At 45.3% G+C, this 22,519-nt stretch overlaps 1 protein-coding gene and 1 long non-coding RNA gene across 2 annotated transcripts in view; one reads left to right on the top strand and one right to left on the bottom strand.

The window, feature by feature from the left end:
* The window catches only part of LOC149335585 (calcium-activated chloride channel regulator 1-like), a 33,952-nt gene extending 20,281 nt beyond the window's left edge, over positions 1 to 13,671 (bottom strand). Inside the window, exons 1-4 of the mRNA XM_089552180.1 lie at positions 13,566 to 13,671; positions 12,823 to 13,003; positions 10,564 to 10,861; positions 408 to 514 (exon numbers count right to left, since the gene is read on the bottom strand). Of these exons, the coding sequence (XP_089408306.1) occupies positions 408 to 514; positions 10,564 to 10,861; positions 12,823 to 12,981 (564 nt within the window). The 5' untranslated portion in view covers positions 12,982 to 13,003; positions 13,566 to 13,671. The remainder of the gene's footprint in view (positions 1 to 407; positions 515 to 10,563; positions 10,862 to 12,822; positions 13,004 to 13,565) is intronic.
* Positions 4,029 to 8,023, top strand: LOC149335586 (uncharacterized). The gene is made up of 4 exons (XR_016284071.1): positions 4,029 to 4,195; positions 5,764 to 5,898; positions 6,448 to 6,599; positions 7,535 to 8,023. It is a non-coding gene; the product is annotated as an uncharacterized LOC149335586 (long non-coding RNA).
* Positions 13,672 to 22,519: the final 8,848 nt, after the last annotated feature.

Genomic DNA, 22,519 nt, shown 5'->3' with positions numbered 1-22,519 from the left:
CTGGCGCATGACGTGACATCATCCGTGACGTAAGAAAGAGGATCACCGAATGGCTGCCATTAAAGTGCCATAAGCCGCTAGGCTTAGCGGCACTGGCTTGGCGCTGTTCCGAAATTCCTGGTAACGCGTTGGCCAATTGTTTATTTTTTATTATTTTTTTCATAATCGATTTTCTGCTTTCAGCTCCTGTGGGATACGTCGGCTATTCGACGACTATCGTTTATATGCTTAGCGCGTGGTTCTGTTGGCGTTTCCGTGTTTCTGTGCCTTGTTTGTTGCCTGCTGATTTCCACTGTAAGGGCGCGATGCACGTGAAGCTGAATTTTGTGGCTTTTTTCGCTCAACCATATCCGTGTCAACGTGAGAGAAAATGAACTGACTTCGACTCAGTTCCTGATGTTACTCACCATATTCTTGTCACAGTAAGTGAGGGGGTACCTGCTGTCATCCTGGCTTCCGTACTCATCGAAGACGCCGTACCTGAAGTGGGCCCACTCGTGCACGAACACGTACGCTGGAAACAAGGATTTCGTTTGTTACATGAAATTGTCAGAACTATCGCATCAAGAAAAAAGTATGCACTTTCCCTTATCTGCAGCTCAATGAGCGGAAAGTTGCTACACCATGCCAATCATCATGTACGGTTTTTTTTTATTCGAGCTGTTTGCCATCAGGCATAATGAAAAAGGAAAGAAAGTTATAAAAAGGAGTGCAAACAAGCCTCGCTTAAAAAGCGGCAAAAGTTCGTGATATAGCGATTATCTAGAGTCCACTTGGTATAGTCGTCTGCAACGTCCCATCGCAGGCCAACCTTTCTTAGTAAACGTCGTCTCACGGAAGCTGTAGCCGGGCAAGTCCACAGCAAGTGTTTTTCATCACACTGGTCGGGCGCAGCACCACAATGGGGACACTTGTCTGTCACTTCGTAACGTTTGTCACGCCACCGATGACGCACACAAGGAGTCAGAGCCGCTCCTGCTCGAATCCGGCGCACAGATACCTCCTCCTCCCGAGTGAGACTCCGGGGGAGAGGGTACGAACACGGAGAAATTAGAGCGCGTGTTCGCTGACGCAAAGACTGTTTCTCGGAAACATGGGACAGGAACGGATCTGAGGGAAGAGGGGAAGGTGGCGGGATATCGGATGTGTCAAGGTGTGTCATTGCATCCACATGAATATTATGCGGATCCTGGGCATGCCCGCGAATCCAGTGTATACGCACAAGACAGGGGTATTTTGTGCAAAGTTGGTGAATGGATTGTGTAACTTGGAATGTGCGCCGGACAGCCTTAAGCTGCTTAAGGGCGGCAAGGGAGTCGGTGTAAATGTGTACAATATCGAAAGTAGGTACGAGTGGAAGGGAAGCAATGGCATTGTGTATCGCCTGAAGCTCCAAGGCCAGGGGGGAGCAAGTATCCGTGCTATATGTAGCGCGGGAGTTGAGATGAGGATGTGAGGGACTGTAAACTGCAGTAACTCCCTGCACTGCTGTGTGTGATGCATCGGTGTATATTATGCACCCTGAAGGAAGATGGGCGGCTGATATCGGCGTCGAAGCAGAGGGGCGATTGTCTGTGAGCTGACAGTATGACCATGGGGGAAGAGTCTGTAAACGATGAAGCTGAAGCGACATCTTGCGTGCTCTGTTTGCCTCACGCTGGTCGATAAGTTCACTCAATGTATTAAGTTGAGCGTACTCTTGCAGAATGGGTATGGGTGTGATACGCGGAAGATAAGTTATGGCGCGCATAGCCTCCCGATTGATCGATTCAAGGGAGTCCCACTGTCGTCGGGTGAGGCGATGAAATTGCGCTTGGTACACTATCCGCGGCTGAAGGATGGAGCGCACGAGCTGACGGGCAGTATCAAAACGCGCTCCGCCAGAGCGCATAGCTATGCGTCGAATCAGACCGAGAGTACACTCTTAATCTGGTTCCACTTATGTTCCACATAAACTGAGTTGGCTCACCAGTTTCACTGGAACAAGGGGGATTTTATCTGGATCACACTTAATTATGTGGAACCATAAAAATTTTTCATTTATATTTGTTTTTCTTTATGTGGAACAGGCCGTCCCGCAGCGAACCATGCAGGTTTAAGTGGAACTTGCTGGTTGTTGAACTTATTTTGATCCGCTTATTTCTCACACGTTCCACATAAGATCTCAGACCGCACGCTTGAGAATTTTCTGCATTGCAACCTTTGTCTACACCCCGCAGTGTAATGCACCACGAGGATACTGTTATGGGTCAATGCGCTGCTATATTTGTATATACGCCACCAGAACCGTTTTCACTTAGAGTTGTGGATCGATTCGGCCTCGCCCTACCATCAACAATAGCCACGGTTAGCTTCGTTGGGAGAGCAACTGTCCCGCAGATAATGGTGGTCCCGGGTTCGCTTCCTGTTCAGGACTGAATTTTTGAAGCGAAAGCTTTACTACGCCAGGTTTTCAAGAGAGCAGCGCCAGTGAGTTTATCCTTGAATTTCCCCTATTGGTTGGGAGATGTCATGTGACCTACTGACGTCATCACAATCTGCCCACCATGGCAGATGGCAACAGCACCATCGGACTGTGAGGAACCTCCTTACCGTGGTAGGTGGAGATTAAATTGATTATTGGTTTGGCTTGGTTTGTTTTATGGGGTTAACGTCCTGAAGCGACTCAGGATATGAGAGACGCCGTAGTAAAGGGCTCCGGAAATTTCGACCACCTGCAGGGGGTTCTTTAACGTGCACTGATATCGCACAGTACACGAGCCACTAGAATTTCTCCTCCAAAGAAATTCGACCGCAGCGGCCGGGATCGAACCCGCGTCTTTCGGGTCAGCAGCCGAGCACCATAACCACTAAGCCACCGCGGCGGGCTAAACTGATTATTGGCTGAGAGGCCACCTAACCTTTTAACTAACCAGCGACGCAGAGTCGGAGGCTTCTCCAACTTCGGCACTGGACGCGGAGATGGTTTTAACTGAGATGGAGCGCCGGAACACTGACTTTGTGATCAGACTCGGCGAGTGTGACGACTCGGCTACGCGTGCATTTCATCGACGCTTTACCGACAATTCATTCGGCAGTGTGCGTGGCGTTTGTGAACGTAGCCATGCAAAGGAAGCTTTAGCTTCTCACCATGGTTGGCCAAAGTTTAAACCACAGCTAATTTTTCTTGAAGCATCGCATTTTTTTGCCTATTTTTTATTATTGCTTTTGCCCCGTGCTTTCGCTGAGTGTTTTGAGGACGTCTGCCGCGCGAAATCATTCAACAAGGAGCGGGACAGATGATGACCTTTTACCGTCTTTGAGCGTCACATTGTGCTCTAGCTTATAAACGCCTTTTATGCACCCACGGCCACAGCACATAAAAGGCCCCCTATACGCAATAAGCAGGGTGTCTTGCAACTTCTCGTAACATTTTAGTGTAGGATGTTAAAACATCCATTTCGTGTTTGGACTCTAAAGTGAAAGAGTTCCATATCATTGCAGCAGAAAGCTTGAATATTGTACAAATGCGTTGCTTTACACATCCGTCAATGGGACCGTAGTTTTCTTTTTATTTCAAACGTATACCACGATACCCACTCCTAAAGCGCAGCAGGGACCGGAAGATTGCAATGCATGACCATTACGCTCGAAACGGCAGAAATATTAAAGAGCCACTGACGCTCTTTCCAAGATCGCGCCACTGAACCATGGTAGCGGCGTGCGCATTTAGATGCCCGCAAAATGCTAAAACAGCCCTGTGCTACGCAGTGTTAGTGCATGTTACTGAGCCCAGACGGCAGAAATCACTTCCGCGCCATCACAAAATCGTCAACACCGCCCGCACACACAGCCCGTACGGAGCTCGGTAGTATGACGCAACTAACGTTCGTGTGCGTGCAACGGAACCAGCCATGACCCGCGCCGACGGCCCCGGACATGCAGGAGCCCGAAAAACATAACACCATAGTAACGAAAAGTTCCTCCCTTAGGAGAGCACAGATTTTTTTCTCGGAGCCACTAACACGACCACAGCGCCACCGCTTCGTCAACTGAGGCGCCCGCAGCGCTGATACAGTATCTCTCTCGCGCGCCACTGGCGGCAAGCTCCGTTAATTTTTGCGTTCATTTTGTATTCCGCACTACGCCGCGATATTTGAGTACCTTCCGCCAAGAGAGGACGCCGTCTCCTTTGGATCGCTGAAAATTGCTAAAGGTAGGTGGTTTTTTCTTATTTACTGTAAGGTTAATTAGTGGCGCATGTGTGTTTTGTGCTCCTGCTAGGTTAGTCATTATGCCGCGCCTGTGGGTTAGAGCAGGAACCAACGGTTGGAAGATTGAAATGTGCACATGTTCGCTACGCACGCGGGCAATGGCGTTGTCAGTTTTGCGGATAGGGCTCGCTGTTCCGCCAGGATCCTCCTCTCGGTTACTAAAGATATTGCCAGAAATTCTTTGTCAGCTATGACCGCCATACAATTAGGAATGCTGTTCAGTTGTACGGCGGTTATGTTTAAAGTAGCAGGAGCTGCTAATTCCACGGCCGGCGCCGTTCACGGCTGTTGCGTTCCGGGCGCTTTTTTACGTGTGTGGTCAGGTTTACGCGCGCTCGTCATGGACCTTGCGAATTCGGGTTCCGCAACGAAATGGACCATACGCTATAGTTTCCTGTGGTTGTGGATTGCAAGTTGCCGGTGCCGGGCGGATTTCAGTTCTGGATTTCGAATTACGTTAAGCTCGATCTGTGCCTATATCAAGCGTAGAAGGTGCCGATCGACAAGCCCTGAGACATCGTTCTTATTCTGAAGTATGTATACTAGCTAATAGCGCCCTTTATATTTCCCTCGTTAAAAAGTTAGCGGCTTCAAAAAGGTGAGCGAAATGATCCTGTGCCTTTACGTCCAGGTAATGTAAGCGTGCGCACGTTTGGTTGTATGGTATCTTGTTTAGTGTTCATTCCTGTTGTAGCAAATACGGTGCGAATCGTAGATCTGTTTTGTAGACGCCACGTAAATGTGATTTCTTTGTGTGCAATGGCATATTGAACCAGTTGTCAGGGCGATGAGTAAAATGTGATAAAGTATATGCTTGTTATTTGAATGCTTGTTATTTGAAAAACTTTTGATATTGCAAGGGTAACTGCATGCAATATCGCTATATTATATTATATTATATTATATTATATTATATTATATTATATTACATTATATTATATTATATTACTATATTTTTGAAAAAGAGTAAAATTTTGAAAGCTCCTGTAAATATAATGTAAGCTTATGTTAGGTCTATTTTGTGAAAATAAAGATATCTTTTTAAATATGTTTTATTGTACGAAATGTAAGCACTAAATTGATGCACTCAGCCTTTTCATATTATGGTTTTCCCACAGTGCAAATTCATTACCTCTGTAAGCTCGGCAAAGAAAACAAGAGAACTGCATGCAAAGAATGTAGCTGCTGCATCTATTGTTCACAATCCTGATGTTTCTCAGCCAGCTGTTTCTCTAAATGATGCCCTGCTTGAATTGAAGGTAACAGTAGCCTTTCTTTGCTTATAATAAATGGTTTCTACCTCAGTAGTATACCTGATGATGAAAATGCACAGCTTCAAATGTTACGCTGGTATCACAAGACCTTGCAGTGACGTAAAAGGCATTGCAATGATATGCAATGTCCTTGAAACAATCATGGGATTTCAGTGCACACATTTTTCGGCTGCCGTGTGATTTTGCTAACAATACTCATTGAAATGAATTTTGTAAAAGTTTTTGTTCACATTTAGGCACTACAGGATGCTGCGTTTGATGCTGGACACTTGAACCGGACAAGAATGAAGGCTCTTCTGCATGTAACATTTGCGGCTCATAAGGCTGAGACTCCACAACAGCTGCCTGCCTACTCATTGAATGCAGACGTGGTAAGAGTATGCTATTTTGCTTTTGGTTCTTGTCAAGAATTTTGAACAAGCTTCATAGCACAATGCAACCTGCAAAACACTTCAGCACATCCCCTATGAGTAAATATAAACTGTTCTGTTGCTGGTAGTGATCACTTTTCTCAGTGCATGTCACTAGTTGCATATTCCTTCATCTGTAAAGAGCTATTGCAAGTTGCATTGGAAAACAAGGATGTGGTTTCAATGTAACTTACCCTGGAGCACATAAATGAATCAGCATATATGCAGTGCATTACATAACTGTCATCTGTACAGGTAATGATCGGCAGTATCTGGATCATTTTAGTGTCCTTACCTTTACTCATTTAAAAATAGGAAAGGTAGAGCATAGATTCTGCATTTTGCAATTTGCCCTAGCATCTGCATTTGGTGTCTTGCTGTGTGAGGTCCCAATAGACTCATGAAATTGTCAATATTTTTGATATCTTTGCAAATTATGGGCAGTTTCCTTACGAAGGTCGAATAATAGTTTCTGTAAAATATGTGCTTAAGTTGGTGTTTTTTTTGCAGCTTACACTTGAAGCAGAAATTCTTTTTAAAGCAACAATGCAAGATATGGAAAGATAATAAGAGATGGCCAGCAGGCACTTCACAGGGCAGATTTTGTGGAGCTGGATGGGTATCTTCGACCAAAAAATTCTGAATTCTGTGTGATCACACAGGTAAGACAGCTTCCTTTTGTAATTACTGCTGATAGACTTAAGCAACAATGAAAATGCATAAAATATTTGGGGTCCCTGGGCAGCATAATAGGTATGTCTGTAATACTTGGCTGAAAATGTGCAAGAACCTGTGGTGCATGTTTATTTTATTGTTTAATATAAATGATGAATTTTTCTTGACAAAGAATGTATGGAGGCTAGCATTCAGTTCTTCCACTGCTATAAAAACTAGCCATTCAAATGAGTGTTCACTGGTATACATTCAAAAGAATGCAGAATAGAAATCATTATAGGCAGTGATTAATGTTTTTCATGCTTAGTTAAAATTGAGCTTAAGAAACTATAGACACTTAACATTTTGATTCGTGTTTTCTTGCTTGTGGTGATGTGTGAGGCATTATTATGCATGAATTACCACCCGGTGTTCTCCTACGACCAATAAATAATTTATAATTGCATTTCTTTCTCGTGCTGTTTCGGTTTCAACAGCCGAATTAGGACTCTGACGTCAGTGTGTGCTTGCAGGTCATGTGAGACGTGAAAAAACTGCAGTATGATCACTGCTTCCTCATTTGTTGTCATTGTGGTTCTTGAAGAAGGCTGACTTCAGCAGTGCAGTAAATCAAAACAAAGAAGCAGTGACTACATGGACGTTTTTCCATGCCTCACGTGACAAAAGCACTTTTTGATGTTACAGCTATCGTTCAGCTGTTGAAGCCGAATTAGCATGACAGAAAAAGTTCAATTATAAATTATTTAGTGGCCTAGGCTAATATTACATGCTGATTCATATGTAGTAGTGTCTTTCGAATCCTCGTTGAGTAATTTAAATGAGAATTTATTGTTTTACATTTGAAATAATGTATCATGCAAATCATCGTATCAAGGCAGTCAATGAATTGTTGCATATAGCCTGGACTGTTTTTGCATTAAAGGGGAGATGCAACACTGACAGGCCCGTACCAGGCCCATGTATCATTACTGACGACGGACTGATAATGATCGTCACCAGGAAGAACACCATTGCCTTGGCTCCCGGCTCATCTATGAAGAGTGCCCTTATTTTGTGCCTAGCTGTCTACTTCATTTTGTACCTTTCTTATCCGCATGCTTTTGGCTAAACTTTGGGACTAGTTCAGACATTGCTGCTGCAAAACGAAAAACTTGATAAAGGGCTGATATCCTTCAAACTGAAGAGTCTGCTTAAAGGCCTCAGACTTATTTAGACACAGCCATTCCTGTATAGTTCATGGTTTTGATAATAAAGGATTGAAGGTTTCGGATAAGCGTTAAGGTAAAGCTTAACACATCAAATATAGCATCTTAAGAGACAGCTGTCATATTTGAAAATAAAAGCCTCAATTTCCTCCGAGTAATTAAGTATTGTATTTTTTGTGGCAGTGAAATAAAGCTTTGATGTAATGGATGCTTGTGTTCATCAACCATGAACAACACTGCTGAAGTGCAAGCATATCTGTGTATTATTGCCCATTTGTCTATGCAGGAGGCGATTCTAGGTTGCATAGTGATGAAAGAAGAGTTTTAATATCTCTCATCCCACAACCTCAAGCTTTAAACTTAGGGGTGCATCAGACTCTATTTGTATAGTTTGGCTGATGGACTAGGTGTCCAACCAACAGAAATCATGATTGTATACTGTGAATTTGATGCAAGAAGTGTGGTTTAAGGGTACAGAAATATGCATATAGTATATCTGTTAAGAATTACTACAGGATGATTTCATTCATATCAGGTGTTTTGTGAACTTTATATTTCACCCTATAGTCCCTTGTGTGCAGTGCACTGCATATAGAATACTATTGTGGAATAATTTTGTTCATATATAGACAAAATTATTTTACTATGGTTTGTACAAACAGTGCACTGCGTGCAAGGAACTCTAGAGTGAAATATGTGGTTCACAAGATACCTGGAACGGGGTTCCAGCTATCTATATGATGCAGCGTTCCTGCTAAATTCGTGGAACGCTGTTTCAGATATATAGGCGCAGCACTGTTCCGGCTAAAACCTCGGAAATTTGTTCCACATATTTTGGAGTATCTGGAGCATAGTTCCAGCTTTATAGGTGGAACATTTTTGCAAAAATGTTCCAGCTACTAAGTGGATCCTTAGGTGGAACCAGACTAAGAGTGTAGCGTGAGCCGATTTACGGGTCGCGTTTAGCCACGGAGTCCCAGTCCCAGATGTATGAATTAGAAGACCTAGAACACGCACACTTTCAACTTGAGGAATTGGAGAATTGTCTACCGTAAAGGTAAAAGGTGCTGCTTTCCGTAAGCCACTTCTGTTGCCAATGCGAATGAAACAAGATTTATTACACGAGAGGGTCAGACCCAAAGGGGGTAGTCGTGATGTTAAGGCATCCAGCGCTTGCTGAAGCGCCGACTGTTGCACAGACGCATCTGGATTACAGGACCACAAGGTTATGTCGTCGGCGTACGCAAGGACGCGCACAGAAGGAATTTTCTCTAGGGCTCGGACAAGAGGTATAAAAGTTACATTAAATAATGTGGGGGCGAGGACGGAGCCCTGGGGTACACCGCGGTTGGAGGTAAAGTGACCAAAAGGCTTCCCATGGATACGTACACTGAAGGTTCTGTTTGTTAAAAATGAGTGAATTGAAAGGAGAAAGCGATGCGGGAGACCGAGATCTTGAAGGGTGCCAAGAATAGAAGAGTGTAGGACGTTGTCATATGCCTTTGTGATGTCAGTCGCGATCACCGTACGAACAAGATGACTATGGGGAGAATGGTTTAGTACGTCCGCAGCCAAAACAGCCAGACCGTCTTCTGTTCCAATGTGAGGGCGGAACCCAATTTGAGATTCTGGATAACAATCATTCGATTCCAGCCACCACGACAAGCGAGCTGCTAGAATGTGTTCATAAAGCTTGCAGATAGTAGGCGTAAGTGAAATAGGGCGGAGGGCCGAAAGAGAAACCGGCGGCTGATCTGATTTGGGGATTGGGACAACGATTGAATGTTTCCACTCTGCAGGAATAACTCCAGAATGCCACACCTCATTGAATGTATCAAGGAGGGAATGTAGAGCAGGTCCTTCCAAGTTGCGAAACAACGAGTTAGGTACACCGTCATGTCCGGGAGCAGTGCTTGTTTTGAGGCGATCTATGGAGGCCAGCAATTCTGCCATGGTAAAATCTGAAGTAACCTCATCAGGGGGCTCAGAAATCGATAATATGGGAGAAGATGGGATAATATGGGATAATATGGGTAGGGAGGCAGTCATGATGTGGGAAAAACTGACGGGCTGCTTGTTGTGCAAATGAAGTTTCATCCACATTCAGAGCCAAGCGAATGCTCTCGGTATAATCAGCTACTTGAGAAGTGCGTTCCATGGCGTGAATCATGTAGGGTTCACTGTTCATGACACGGCCTTGACGTCTCTCTTGTTACTGCTACTGGTTACCACGATTTAGATCCCATCACAACACAGAAAAAAAGAAACAATGTATTCTGATCGCCAAAGTGCATTAGATACTCATGTACAATTATGTTCTAAATGCATGCTACGCACACGCCAGGAGCGGATGTCTGGAAACACTTGCGGAGGTGAAATTCTATGTATAGAATGCGTTACTTGAAATTTTGCATAGAAAAAATTGCGAAGAAGGCAGATTTTTTGCCGTAGGAAACTTTTCGCTTACAGGGAAGGCGGTCATTAACTTTCCCCTCCCCCTCTTAATCCTGGCACACGCTGCTCAATGCACCACACTGTTTCAGCTTTTTGTAACCAGCATCAAAAATACAATGCACCGAATAATTTACTACTACTAATGCGAACCCTATCGCATGGGTTGAAAAGGTGCGGAAAAGTACGCAATTTGCAATACCAGCGACACAGAACGCAAGCCGTAAGCACAAGAAAAAAAGTCAATAAATATAATGAACAACACTAAAATATAATGTAGAAAGCTGTCTTATACCTGGGTTAAGCGACCTTTTAGCCGTGGAGTTCTTAAGTATGGATAGGAATCCTGGAGTGAGCTGGATGAAGTCTCCGGGCTGGCCGCACGGCTTCACTTGGTGGGTGAACGGCCTATCTCCGTACTGTTTCGTGGGCAGCTCAATGCGGACGTCGCTCTTGTCGAAGGCGTTGGACGACAGCGGCCGGGCGCTGCTTCTCTTGGGCCACGTCTTGGGAACCTCGATGGTGACCTGCTTGAAGTACACGCGTCCATTGGTGGCCTTGTGGAGGAACTCGGACGAGGACCGGAACAGAGCCTGCAAATTAAAAAAAAATGGGAGACGCAATTCACTAAGCTCTCTTTGCAGGTAGCCTGGTATACAATCAGATACACTTGAAGACGGAAGCGGCAAATGGTCCTCAACGGAGACCCTCCAACCAATGACATAGACCGATTCTCAAGGCATTGTGGTCAATCCCTTTGGAACTTCTAGCGTGACATAGCAGGGTGTGCAGATTAACGGGGTTTAACCAAGGCTTAATCGGGTTAACCGCGGCTTCATGAAAATCGAGTGACGCCATTGGGTGGAGGGGCTCCTTTGAAGGGCATTTGCAGCTTCATTCTTGAGTTGTATACGACTGTAGTAACCCCCCCCCCCCCCCCCCCCCCCCCCCGCGGTACATTAGTGGAGCGGGAGTTGTCCTCAACAACCTCACTCTATATTCTGTAGTATCTCCCGCCTTATAGAGAGGCGCCATACACCTAGACTCTGCATTCTCCTTTCCTTTCCTTAAGCCGCCTTTTATTTATCTGTCGTTCCTGTTCTCCAGTGCTCTGCCTCCTGAGGCGGTATGCTTCCGGGAGGCGCCCAAGGTAGTATAAGCTCCAGAAATGTGAGCAGTAATTACGTATAACAAATATTCATTACTAGTGATTAGAATGTATTCTCAGTATCTTCGTAGCTGTATTGCCGCGCTTAGGTAGGTACTTTTTGTAATTATTCTCCAGTTTCATGCAACCAGTGCAAAGTCGGCACCTTTCAAAAGACAATAGCTTTCATGTTGCAATATTTCGAGCGTATTTCATTCGCATCATGTGCGAAAATTGCGCTTCTTGGCGGATTCATAATAAAATAATATGTTTATTTATCGCATGAAGGTAACTTTCCGCCAGTGGTGTGTCTTGCAGCGTAACAGAGTGAATGAAAGTCTTTCGCGCAAAAGCACGAGTCAAAGTGCCCCTCATCTTTTGATCGCCAGAACAATGGAGACCAATCATAGATATCTGTAGGTGCAAGATAGAATAACGCTGTTCGAAACTCGCATGGAACGACATTCCATTCGGCGTTACTTCGGAGGACATAACACCAACGTACTGGCGCTTCAGAGCGTTAGGAAGAGATAAGCGTCACAATGAACCTGGCTAAGAGACTCCCGCATTGTTGTACATCCGATTGTTACGCTGTTTTTCAGCAGCTCAGGCAAGTACGCAGCAAGTAAACAACGGCTTCATACTGCAGGGTATTATCACCTCAGGGCTGTATTTTGGTGGGCCAACAAACGGAAATGCTGGCGGCTCGGCACATCCAATCAACGGAACAAACATCTAACTACCGCTGAAAAGCGGCGATGTACACTGTCAACGCGAAATGAGTAGAAAAGGGAATAAGCTTTACTCTAGGGCATTCCCTTTATTGGGCAGGGTAATGCTGCCTGAGCCCGGGCCTAGATTTCCATCTCTAAAAATAAGGAATACTTACGGTTGGCAACAAGCTAACTCCTTTTTCAAAACATGCGAAGTTGTAGAAGTTAGGATTTTAACCGAGGTTTCAATCTCTTTTAATTGCTAACCTGAGAACTTTCGGTGCAGCGTTTAAAAGCTTTCTGTCGCAGATAACTGGATAAAGTTACTATGCTTCGCTGTGGGAATATATCTCTATCGCCAAGAGTAAGTCTTTCTTATATTTAGCCTTAAAAATATGCTCCGCAACTTGAGAGAAGAGATTACTCGCTTTTTACTCCAACATAGGTGCATTCTTGTTTAGAGTGTAAAGCGTCGTGCGGTGCCTTAAGCCTCGTTGATGAGAGAACCGTAGAATGATGCAGTGACACTGCATTCTGCACTTTGATGTTCGTTTTTTTTTAATCCTTGCCATGTATTTTGGCCGCAGTACAGATGCATGCCGAAAACAATGCACTGAGAAAAACGCACTGTGCGAGAATTCAACGCTTGGCGACGCAGGAACGACGTGACAGGAAAAGCTCTGAAGCAACTTACCTTGATGTTGTTAATGATGGACTCGTCCGGAGGAACGCTATCGCTGATCGATACCCACAGTTCCCTGTATCCTCCGTCCGAGGTGTCGATGTTGAGTGACACCGCAGTGCTTACCAGAAGCAACAGAACAACAACCGCGAAGCAAGCCGCCCTGTCCATTTTGATCTTGACCTCGACGGGCCTGTGAACATAGTAAACAAGCAATTTCGGCGAAGAACAGTTGCACTTGTTAAGCTCGAACCAGAGTACTGAGGGCACTGTTGAGAAATGCTGAGAGCGACAGGGGGGAATGAAGTCGCAAATTCTATGTTGGCGCTGAGCAGATCTTTTCGAAATGGTACTCTTTTTGTTCTCAGGTTGTCTCCGAATGCCTAAAGAAAGGAAGACACTGCCGAAAAAAAAAAATGCTGGTATATTTTGCCTTTTCATATTTCCTTTCGTACAGCGCGATTTCGGTTGCCATAGTGACGTTCATAACATGGGCTCTGCGGGGCGCCTTAGTGGAGGATTTTAGATCACCTGGGCTTCTTTAACCCGCACTGACATCGCACAGCACACGGACGTTTTTTTTGGATTCCGTCTCCATCGAAATACAGACCGCGTGGCCGGGGTCTAACCCGCTACCTTGGGATCAGCAGCGCAACGCCAAATCCACTAAGCCCCCTTGGTGGGTATGTGTACTTAGTATTGTTACACGTTGCTTTGAACATGTATCGGCTACGAATAGGAAAACGTATACACACCTGCTTTGCTGCCGTTTCTTGTGATGACGTGCGCCTCCAATTTTTTACGCAACGAGTGGAGGTCCCTGTCGGTACCGCACCCGACGGCAAAACGACGGCGTTTTCCGCGATCCCTGCGTTGTTTACGACTTATATGACATCCATTATTAGATAATCTGCACCTGGTGCACATTTTGTTGGTCAGTGCAGACGTGCAGCGGAAATGAATGGAGGCGTGAGTAATCGCTCACCGGATGCTTAACACCGTGGGGGAAACAAAACCAATGATAACGTTTTCAGTGAACTGGAGGCATATGCTGATAACGGTAGAATGTCGCACTATTCCTCCAACCGCTTTTACGTCAATAAGTCTCATTTTGACGGTTGCCCGGTAATATGGACATGGAATTCATTTTTTTTCGTCCCATTCCCACAATAATGGAATCTCAGGTTAAGCACTGCTCAATTCGATACTGAGAGTGATTCGAAAAATTCAATAACTTGCGGTGTTCTGTTCATCGCCATCGTCTCTTGAGTACAGAAGTCACGAGAATATGTCAAAACGGTCATCAATTTTTAAAGGCCTGTTGATCTAAGGCAGCGTGGAGTTGTAAGCGTGGTGCCCTGGCGGTTAATGTCGGCAGTCTCGGGGTAGCTAGAGGCAAACCAGCTGGGGCGTTTGCAATTCGTTATTTTTTAGGGCGTTAAGGCGTCACGAATCAGCCCGAAATGGCGCCTGGGCCCATCCTCGGTTGAGAGGTTGAGGTCGTTGTAAGCTATTGGTGGGATTAGCCTTGAGATGATGCGGCCTGCAATTGCTCCATCGTAGTGACAGTTAGACGTTAATTAGAAACGGGAATTTGAGGCAAAGATCTGTGACCTGGCTTTCGAAAAACGGATTACGCTCATCAGGACCCAGATAGCAGCAGGGCGCAGACTTCTCGTGAGTTTTTCACGCGTCTTTCGACTTTTGATGTGACTTTTTGCACGCAACCGTACTGCATGCTTTTTTGCAACGCTTCATAACGTTGCTTATTGACAGTACCTTTTATGCCGTGTGGAAAATTTAGCGTTAAAAAAAAAATCTACTGCCTGGCAGATCTACGTCCCACTTACACAATCCTCTACAATATTCACCTATTTCAACTGTGGCCATCTGGAGCCCAGATCAGTCTTGAAGGAATTGAAGAAGTGGTTGCCTCCTTCCTAAAAGACCGTTTCCCGATTGAGTAAAAAATGTCTTGAACTGTGGCGCTCCTGACCTCTTGAGGGAAGCAAGTAGGACGCACCTTCCGTTGAGATCTGGGCAACAAATAAAATAGCGTTCGACATCGCCGCACCCATCACGTCAAGAATATAGCGGAGACGATGCCAGGCTCATTTCATGCATCCATCGTAGTAATCGGAAAACCTGGATTGGTCGAAAAGGTGGCTACGCCACACCTGGAGCGGTGGATTTGAAAAGTGATTAAAACATTAGAAAATTGGTGGTTAGAAGCTCGTCATTAGGACATGTAAGTGTATGATGTAAATGAATAGCGCTGAAAAGAAAATTGTGGTAGTCGGAAATCAAACTCCTGAACTTTGGATTGCGAGCCAGACTCGCTGCCAGCTAGGCCCCGCAGGCATATTCGTACGCCTTGATAAAAGCGGAGCATTTTATGTATGTGGTGTGGTCACTGAATAGTCGCCTCGAACCATCCATTTCCTTCCATCTATATAAAATAGTTCAGGCATGTAATCCGTTCAGTAAAAGTGACTCCATCCGCGTAGCGCACGTTTAGGATCCGGATGTCATTAACAGACTGTGCGATAAGGAGTTGTGAATTTTAATACCATGAGCGAGACTGATAAAGGCTCATCTGTGGCATGATATGCATGTCCCATGCGACCAGTGTGGACATCGGCAACTTTCACGTGTATGTACGAGTTGCTGCTGGCGGGAGACAACTGGTAATATCAAGAGGCCTTGAAAAAATCACGTCTGTCACACGTTAAACACAGGCTCCGCTTCGGAACCTACATTGGGGCGCGTATCATAAGGATTTGTCTTTGCCGCCCACGCTTTTTATTTCTCAGTTCCCGGTGTAACCATTGCAGGACAGGTACAACCAAACACGCCCTCGGCTTTAAGCGTGCTCTGACAGCGTGATAATTAAGCGAATGGTTGATTATAGTGTCAGTGGCTAAAGGGTGGACGGCTTGCAGATGGAGAGGGGTAAGAGGCAGAGGGTACGCAGCAGATTGTGCTTGGCTTTGTATTGATCGTGTATGGTTTGTTCAGTTAGAAATTAACTCCGTGATATATAGACGCAAATTAGATTATGCAAGGTGAATTTTTCCGTCAGAGAAAAGAAAGCTGACCGTGCAACCACGGAAGTCCTATAATGCAAAAAAAAAAAAAAACCTGAGAGTCCCACCAATTGGAAAGCTTCGCCTGTTTGGTGTACACGGATGCGGCATCTACAACAGCATCGGTTCTGAACAATAATTTAACGTTGGTTTAGCCAGTTCAAGCATATGGCATCGATGATTTCATCTCATCTCAAAATGCCACCTGAAGGTGACAGCACTTTCTTACTCCAAGCTCATCGTAGTGTTGGGAACAAACTGACTCTGAGGCTGGAAGACAAGTTAACTGTTTTTACTCGCACTGAAGCTGTAAATTAATTTGTCTTGGGTACCAGCTGAAGCCGACGGTTAGTCTCCAAATTAAAGAAAACTATTTCTAAACTCTGCCAAATGCAATTTTTTTCTTGTAATTTATCGTTTCAACTGAAGTGTAATAGACTTATTACTCAGCACACCCAGATGGTGATAAAGGGGAGGTATTCGAGGCTGCCGGATATGCATATGCACCAGCTTCGGACAACCTCAGGAGAGCCTTTGCGGCAAGGAAAACAGGGCAAGCCATAACTAGAGGTGTGGGGATCATTTCACTTCAAGAAATATAATAGAAGTAATTCATCTCAGTCTATCATTCATTCATTCATTCATTCATTCATTCATTCATTCATTCATTCATTCATTCATTCATTCATTCATTCATTCATTCATTCATTCATTCATTCATTCCCGTTAAAATGCCTGCAATGCCTGTAGGCATGCATGGCGAGGAATGGATAATGCTTCTGTGAGACCGGAGCAAAACATAAAGAAAAATACATAATTAAAAACAAAAATTCGGTAACATTTTGTGGTCGTTGATTCCTTTGGCGCATCGTACGCGCAAATAAGTTTGCTTTCAAATACGTTATTCCCGCTATTATTCCCCCAAGTTTTTCCAGAAGATTTGACCTCTGAGACGTAAAATTAGTGATCCCGACATTTCTAACATTCTAACATTTTCCGGAGGGTCTGATATGAGCAGCCATTCGCCTAGCCAAAGACAATTCTACCCTTTAGCTCTTCTGAACATTTTACCTTGACAAGGTCAACGAGGTTTCACAAACTAGAGGACAACGTAACATTGCATTCAGAAAAAAGTTTGGGCGGCTTTACCAAAAAAAAAAACGCATTGAACCACCGCAAGCACACCTTTTCGTCACGCAATAACAATACCTGGTCATTTTGTTAGAGCTCTGCGGTCCTGTAATAGTCTGTAATGCCTTTAAGTCACCATTATAACTAGCCAGTTCTTTGTAAACCTGCTTTCGTCCAACAACGCAGTTCCCGGGCATCGCAGTGCCTGGGAACTAGTTGTTAGCAGCAACTCAGCCTCGTCCTGTATGCTCTTTTTCGCTAGCCTTTTGTCTTTTGGCATAGTTTCCTCAAGAAGCTTTCACCAAACTTACCCAAGTTTAGATTCTCCTGCAGCCTTTTAAAAGTACATGGAGCGCAACTCTATACAATTTTATTTATTAATAAGAATCGATAACACTGTTCTTTATGACTATGTTGATGTTATTTTCCGGCAGCAACAAATGCACTCTGGGCTGAGAAAATCGGATGGAAAAGGCCAGCAGCTTTTTTCCGCCGCTTGATTAAAATTCGTTACGTCAAGGCCGGGAAGTGCTCCGTGACCACCGTTTGAAAGTGAACGGAGGTGCAGCCCGCCCTCAGAGATCCGCGCGAAAAAAAAAAAAAACTGTGTCGACTCACCGAAGCCTATTTGCGAAGTCTCCCGGTAGTGCCGAAATCTGTACTCCATTTTTGACCTTTACTTGCTTAGAAAAATTTTGTTTTCGCTGAGTGGCTTGTTTATTATCAGAACGCAATAACCAATCGATACGAACCAGCTTCAATTTGTCGTCAGTCTCCCTTTAACAGTTTGTACCACTCTCTTTGATTTGTGATTAATGTGATCCCTGGGTTATTTTTGTTTTCGTACAGTTCACTGTCCCATGCAGCAAAAGACAACGCCAGTGCGCAATTAAATTTTGTCACTTCTTTCTTCAAAACAAGACCAAAAACAGTTAGGCTACATATACGCTAGCTATAAACTGCATCATGAGGTGGTTATCTACTCGAGGAGTTGTTTACCACGGAAATTACCGACCGCGAGGTTCATCCGGACTTGCCATGAGAACAGATCGAATCATTGTTTGAAAACAATAAGGAAAGTTATGGTTCGCACAGTTTACATAGTCGCGTTCTGGAATCTTCCCTGTTCCGCCTGTATCCGTGTGATATTGGACTGAGCGCTCAGTTGTGGCAGCGGGATATGAGAACAATACCCGCCGACCTAGCGTTACTAGGTGGCACGAATCAATACAGGCGAATGCATGCGCATACCATGTGCATATATAGAACCATGCGCATATATTGTCGAGACTACGACAGAACTTGTTGCCAATCAAGCAGATTCCTTTAGCACAAGTACGTATTTGTCCGCACCCAACAACACGCACCCTGTAGAACATGGGCACGAAAGGACGGCGCCATTGCGCTGTATTAATGCTGTTTTCTTTTCGGAGTCTTAAAGGTTCATTATCACATTTTACTGAGCCAGCTTAGACTGAAATCTGAGTGTGTAAAGGTGTGCCTCCATATATGTACAGTCGGAGACAAAAGTCTCTGGACCACGTGTTCCTCAAACGAAGCCGATAGCTCTTCTATTAGACGGCGGCTGGAGACTACACTTGTGGAGAAGAAAGAACAAAGTTTTGACTTTCGCCTCCACGAGTGGGGCATCCAGTCGCCAGCTGATTGCGCAGCTATCGGCTTCGTTTGAAGAACACATGGTCGAGAGACTTTTGCCCCGGACTCTACATTTACGCTTTCGGATATACTGCTCCCATATGCACTAGCTAGTATCAATCACTGTTTCAGTATCAATACTTCTGCTCAACATTCACCGCTTTTGCTGTGGCCACCATAAGCTGCAGTGGTAGCGCTTTATAAGTTGACTCGCCTGACAATTAAAGGTGAATGGACAGTCAAATTAGTGATATTGCGAATCTGGTGTTCTATAGTGTTCTCTAATAACATCAGAAGTAACTTGGCTGCCTCTTCGCACGTAAACTCCCCCCCCCCCCCCCCCTACCGACCACTTACGTTATAACTAGCAGAGGAGGGCGGCTTCATCAGCTGTACTCTTTAGCCTACACAGTGGCCTCTCTTGGTGATCCACACCAATCACTCGTTGAGTGATGTGCGTCATCTATAGCGACGTCGTCATTTCGCACCGTACTCTATGCTCAGCTCACCTCCTGAAAACAGTGACTCCTACCTGAGGTGTTTAACAAAGCCTTGTTCATTTCCCTCTCTCTCTCAGCTCTTGACCCTTCAATGAGAAACGGGAGAGTACTAACCTCTACAGTATACTAATATATTATCAGTAAGCTTTAAGGAAAATACATGTAAGAATGCGAGCCCTCAACTGCAGAGCGTAATATTAGTCATAGTATAAGTATACAACGTTTCACTGGTCCGCGGGAGTATCACTGTGCAGAATATCTGCGTACTCTCAGAGCTAGCCCATGTATCCTCATCCGTCTTCCTTCTTGGCCAGCAACTACGACTGGGAACTGACGGTCGCCTTCGTTCTCAGCTGCTTCAGATGGCGCTGGACAAAGACAAAGATATTCCTATTCAGTGTTGGTGGATGCATCGAACTTAGGACAAATACATCGCTTATGTATTTTATTTCTTTGCGGCATTACTAAGCTGCTCTGCATTACATGCTGTGACTTATCACGAAAACAATTTTCCCTTCATCACAGCGGGTGGATCGATGAACAATGAACGCAGCGTTCACCTTCCAAGTCAGTGATACGTACTGCACCCAGAGCTCCGAGGAGTTACGCTGTTAATCTCGACCGATGAACTATCAGGACGCGCGGGGCTGCGCCTTAGCAAAAACAATATAATGCCGTTATCTCGACGACGCGTCAGGTACATGGCTTGTGCGGCGTTGACAAGGACGCAGTCTTTATCTCTCAGTGTTTGGTCGCTCCCATTTGTTGCTGAATTAAAAAATAACTCGCCAATGTCGCGGCACGTAAAGCGCAGGCAGCATCAGCCGAAAAAAAAAATCGGAATTAAAATGTACGCGATGGCAAAGAAGAACTGCGTTTGCATGTGGGCACATTCCTCGCGTTGGAATCAGCAAGTGCTTTTCTACCGGCTTCAGTAACACAAACACAGGGGGCTGCCATTCTGTCCTTGCGCACTATTGCTCGTGTTGGTGGAGTGGATCGTCATTGTTTAAATTGTGTAATTAATCTAATTACCCAATTATTGCTGCTTGTTTCATGATTTAACATTTCTATTAAGCTTTTTAAGAAATTGCCTCTGTAAGAAGATACACATTAAGCATGAATAGAAGACAGAAAAAGGTAAAAATGGAAGGCTTGTGGTGGTAATCAGGCACGGTGCCCTATACGTACCCTGCACAAGGAGACAGGGTGAAAGAGTGTGGAAGAGCAGAGAGAGAGAGAGAGGAAAATAGAGCCTTGTGCTCTTCCTGTCCATGCGACATGACCACGGCGATGATTAAAATCGGACAGCAAGTAACAAATAACCGCACAAAAGTGGTGGTGCAGAATTCTGAATTAGTCCCGAAAGGAGGACAGCTTCATGGAAAGGAAAAGTTTGCTTTATTCAGAGCTCTGAAAAACTGGACTGAGGACGTCCAGGGCTTATCTTGCGCTTTTAGTTTTGGAGAGACGCATTATTAAGAGGAAGAAAACAAAGTCCCACAGTTGAGACACCCTTTTGCAGAAAAGTTTTGTTTGGTAAACGTCTCAAAGCGACTGAGGCTATGAGGGACGCCGTAGTGGAGGGCTCCGGATAATTTCGACCACCTGGGGTTCTTTAGCGTGCACTGACATTGCACAGTACGCGGGCCTCTAGAATTTCGGCTCCATCGAAATTTGGCCGCTGCGGCCGGGATCGAACCCGCGTCTTTCGTGCCAGCAGCCGAGCACCATAAGCACTGAGCAGCCGCGGCGGCTCTTTTCCAGAAAAGTATATAGCTGTTATAAATATTAACCGTACTGAAAAGTTCGATATGATGAGTCTCATATGCCATGTTTTTTTTCCGTTGGCTCATATAGAATCCATAAGTTTAATACAGAGTTGACAGAGATTACATGGACAGCGCCTAAAGAAACCTACGGACTACATATGACGTCATGCACAACAGAATGTAAACCGGCTTCTTTACTCTTTTTCCGAGCAATTCGCCACGCATAAAATTCTTTAGGAATAAAATGCCTCCGCACTGTTTCTTTACCGGCACGGACGTACCGCCAAAATAGCTTGTTAGGCATGAAAAATTGCGAGGACACTTTGGCAACAAAAGTGTTGAGAAGCGAAAGCCGAGGACACTATGCCGTGACGACTTCCGGTGGATGCGACGTCACACCGTTCCCGTGCCTATATCGACGTCGTGCTATTGACGCAATTTCAACATTTTTGTCTGCAATTAATTACCTATAATTAACCTACAGTCATCAAGCTTGGCTTATAAGTTAATTTCTTCCTCCTCTATCTAAATCAGCTATTGGTTTTCTTCTAACTTTTTAGTTCCCGAGTTGAACACGTGTGACAAGCTTCGTTAACGGACGACAGTACGAGTCATTAAATGCTTTCGCCTTAAAAGAATAGGGCAACCACATTACCGATGCCACGCTGAGTCTCTGCCTGGTGTTTCGAGTCTGTGAAGAGATATTTGAGGGATATGGCGCCTGCGGCCGGTCTGCCGCAACGCACTATACGGTAATGGGTCGCCATTGCTACCGCGGCGTGCTTGCCTAGCTGCATTTGCAATACGGTTGCTGTTACCATGGTCAGCATATTTACCGTACGACGGTGTTAGACCTGTATATTCCGAGCATACGTTATGTTTATTTTCGGCTGGACGGAGTGGCAACGACAGGCTTTTCTGTGCAATCATTTTCTTTCCGCCGATTACATCGTTATGTCTTCACAATACAAGGCCGTGAAAGAAAAACACTGCAAGAAGAATCGCACACAAACGGGTGATAGTCGGAGGAGGAAAGTGATTTATTTGAGCAGCATAGTTCACCCCACTCTGGCATGTCCGGGACAGTCTCTTAAGACAGCGGAGGCGGTCGGTACGTCCCCTTGGAGGCCGTGTCGCAGGCATTTAGCGCTTGTTCGCTGCTTGCAAGTGGTCTTGATCCCTTAGCAGCTCTCTTGAATCTTGATGTTGCGTCCTCGTAGTCGCGCCGCACCCCCAACGAGGACGAGTCCTTTCACGTCTGCCGTGTCAAGGTTCGAGGTTGATCTGGCGGTCCAGACGCTCTTCCAGGGTCAGTCCAGCCAGTTCAGTGCCTTCGTCCGGATTTCCAAGAGGGATGCCGTCGGGGCCAGCTTCCGATGGTTTGGGTCGCACTCGGCGGGGGCGCCTCACGCCCCTCGGTGGCAGGGCACGGGGGCTTGGTTCCCCAAACCTCCTCCAGGGCCACCTCCCTGGCCCGGGCGAGGCCCCCGCGAAGAGCATTGGCAGTGACCCCTCGCTGATCGAGTCGTCTGCGGTGTTCTGGCTCTGCACAGGAGTCACACGA

Source organism: Amblyomma mixtum, chromosome 7 (assembly GCF_055824585.1).
Source record: "Amblyomma mixtum isolate Tamu chromosome 7, ASM5582458v1, whole genome shotgun sequence".
NCBI lineage: Eukaryota > Metazoa > Arthropoda > Arachnida > Ixodida > Ixodidae > Amblyomma > Amblyomma mixtum.
Note: the sequence above shows the minus strand (reverse complement) of the source record. Positions and strands in the feature narration are given on the sequence as shown.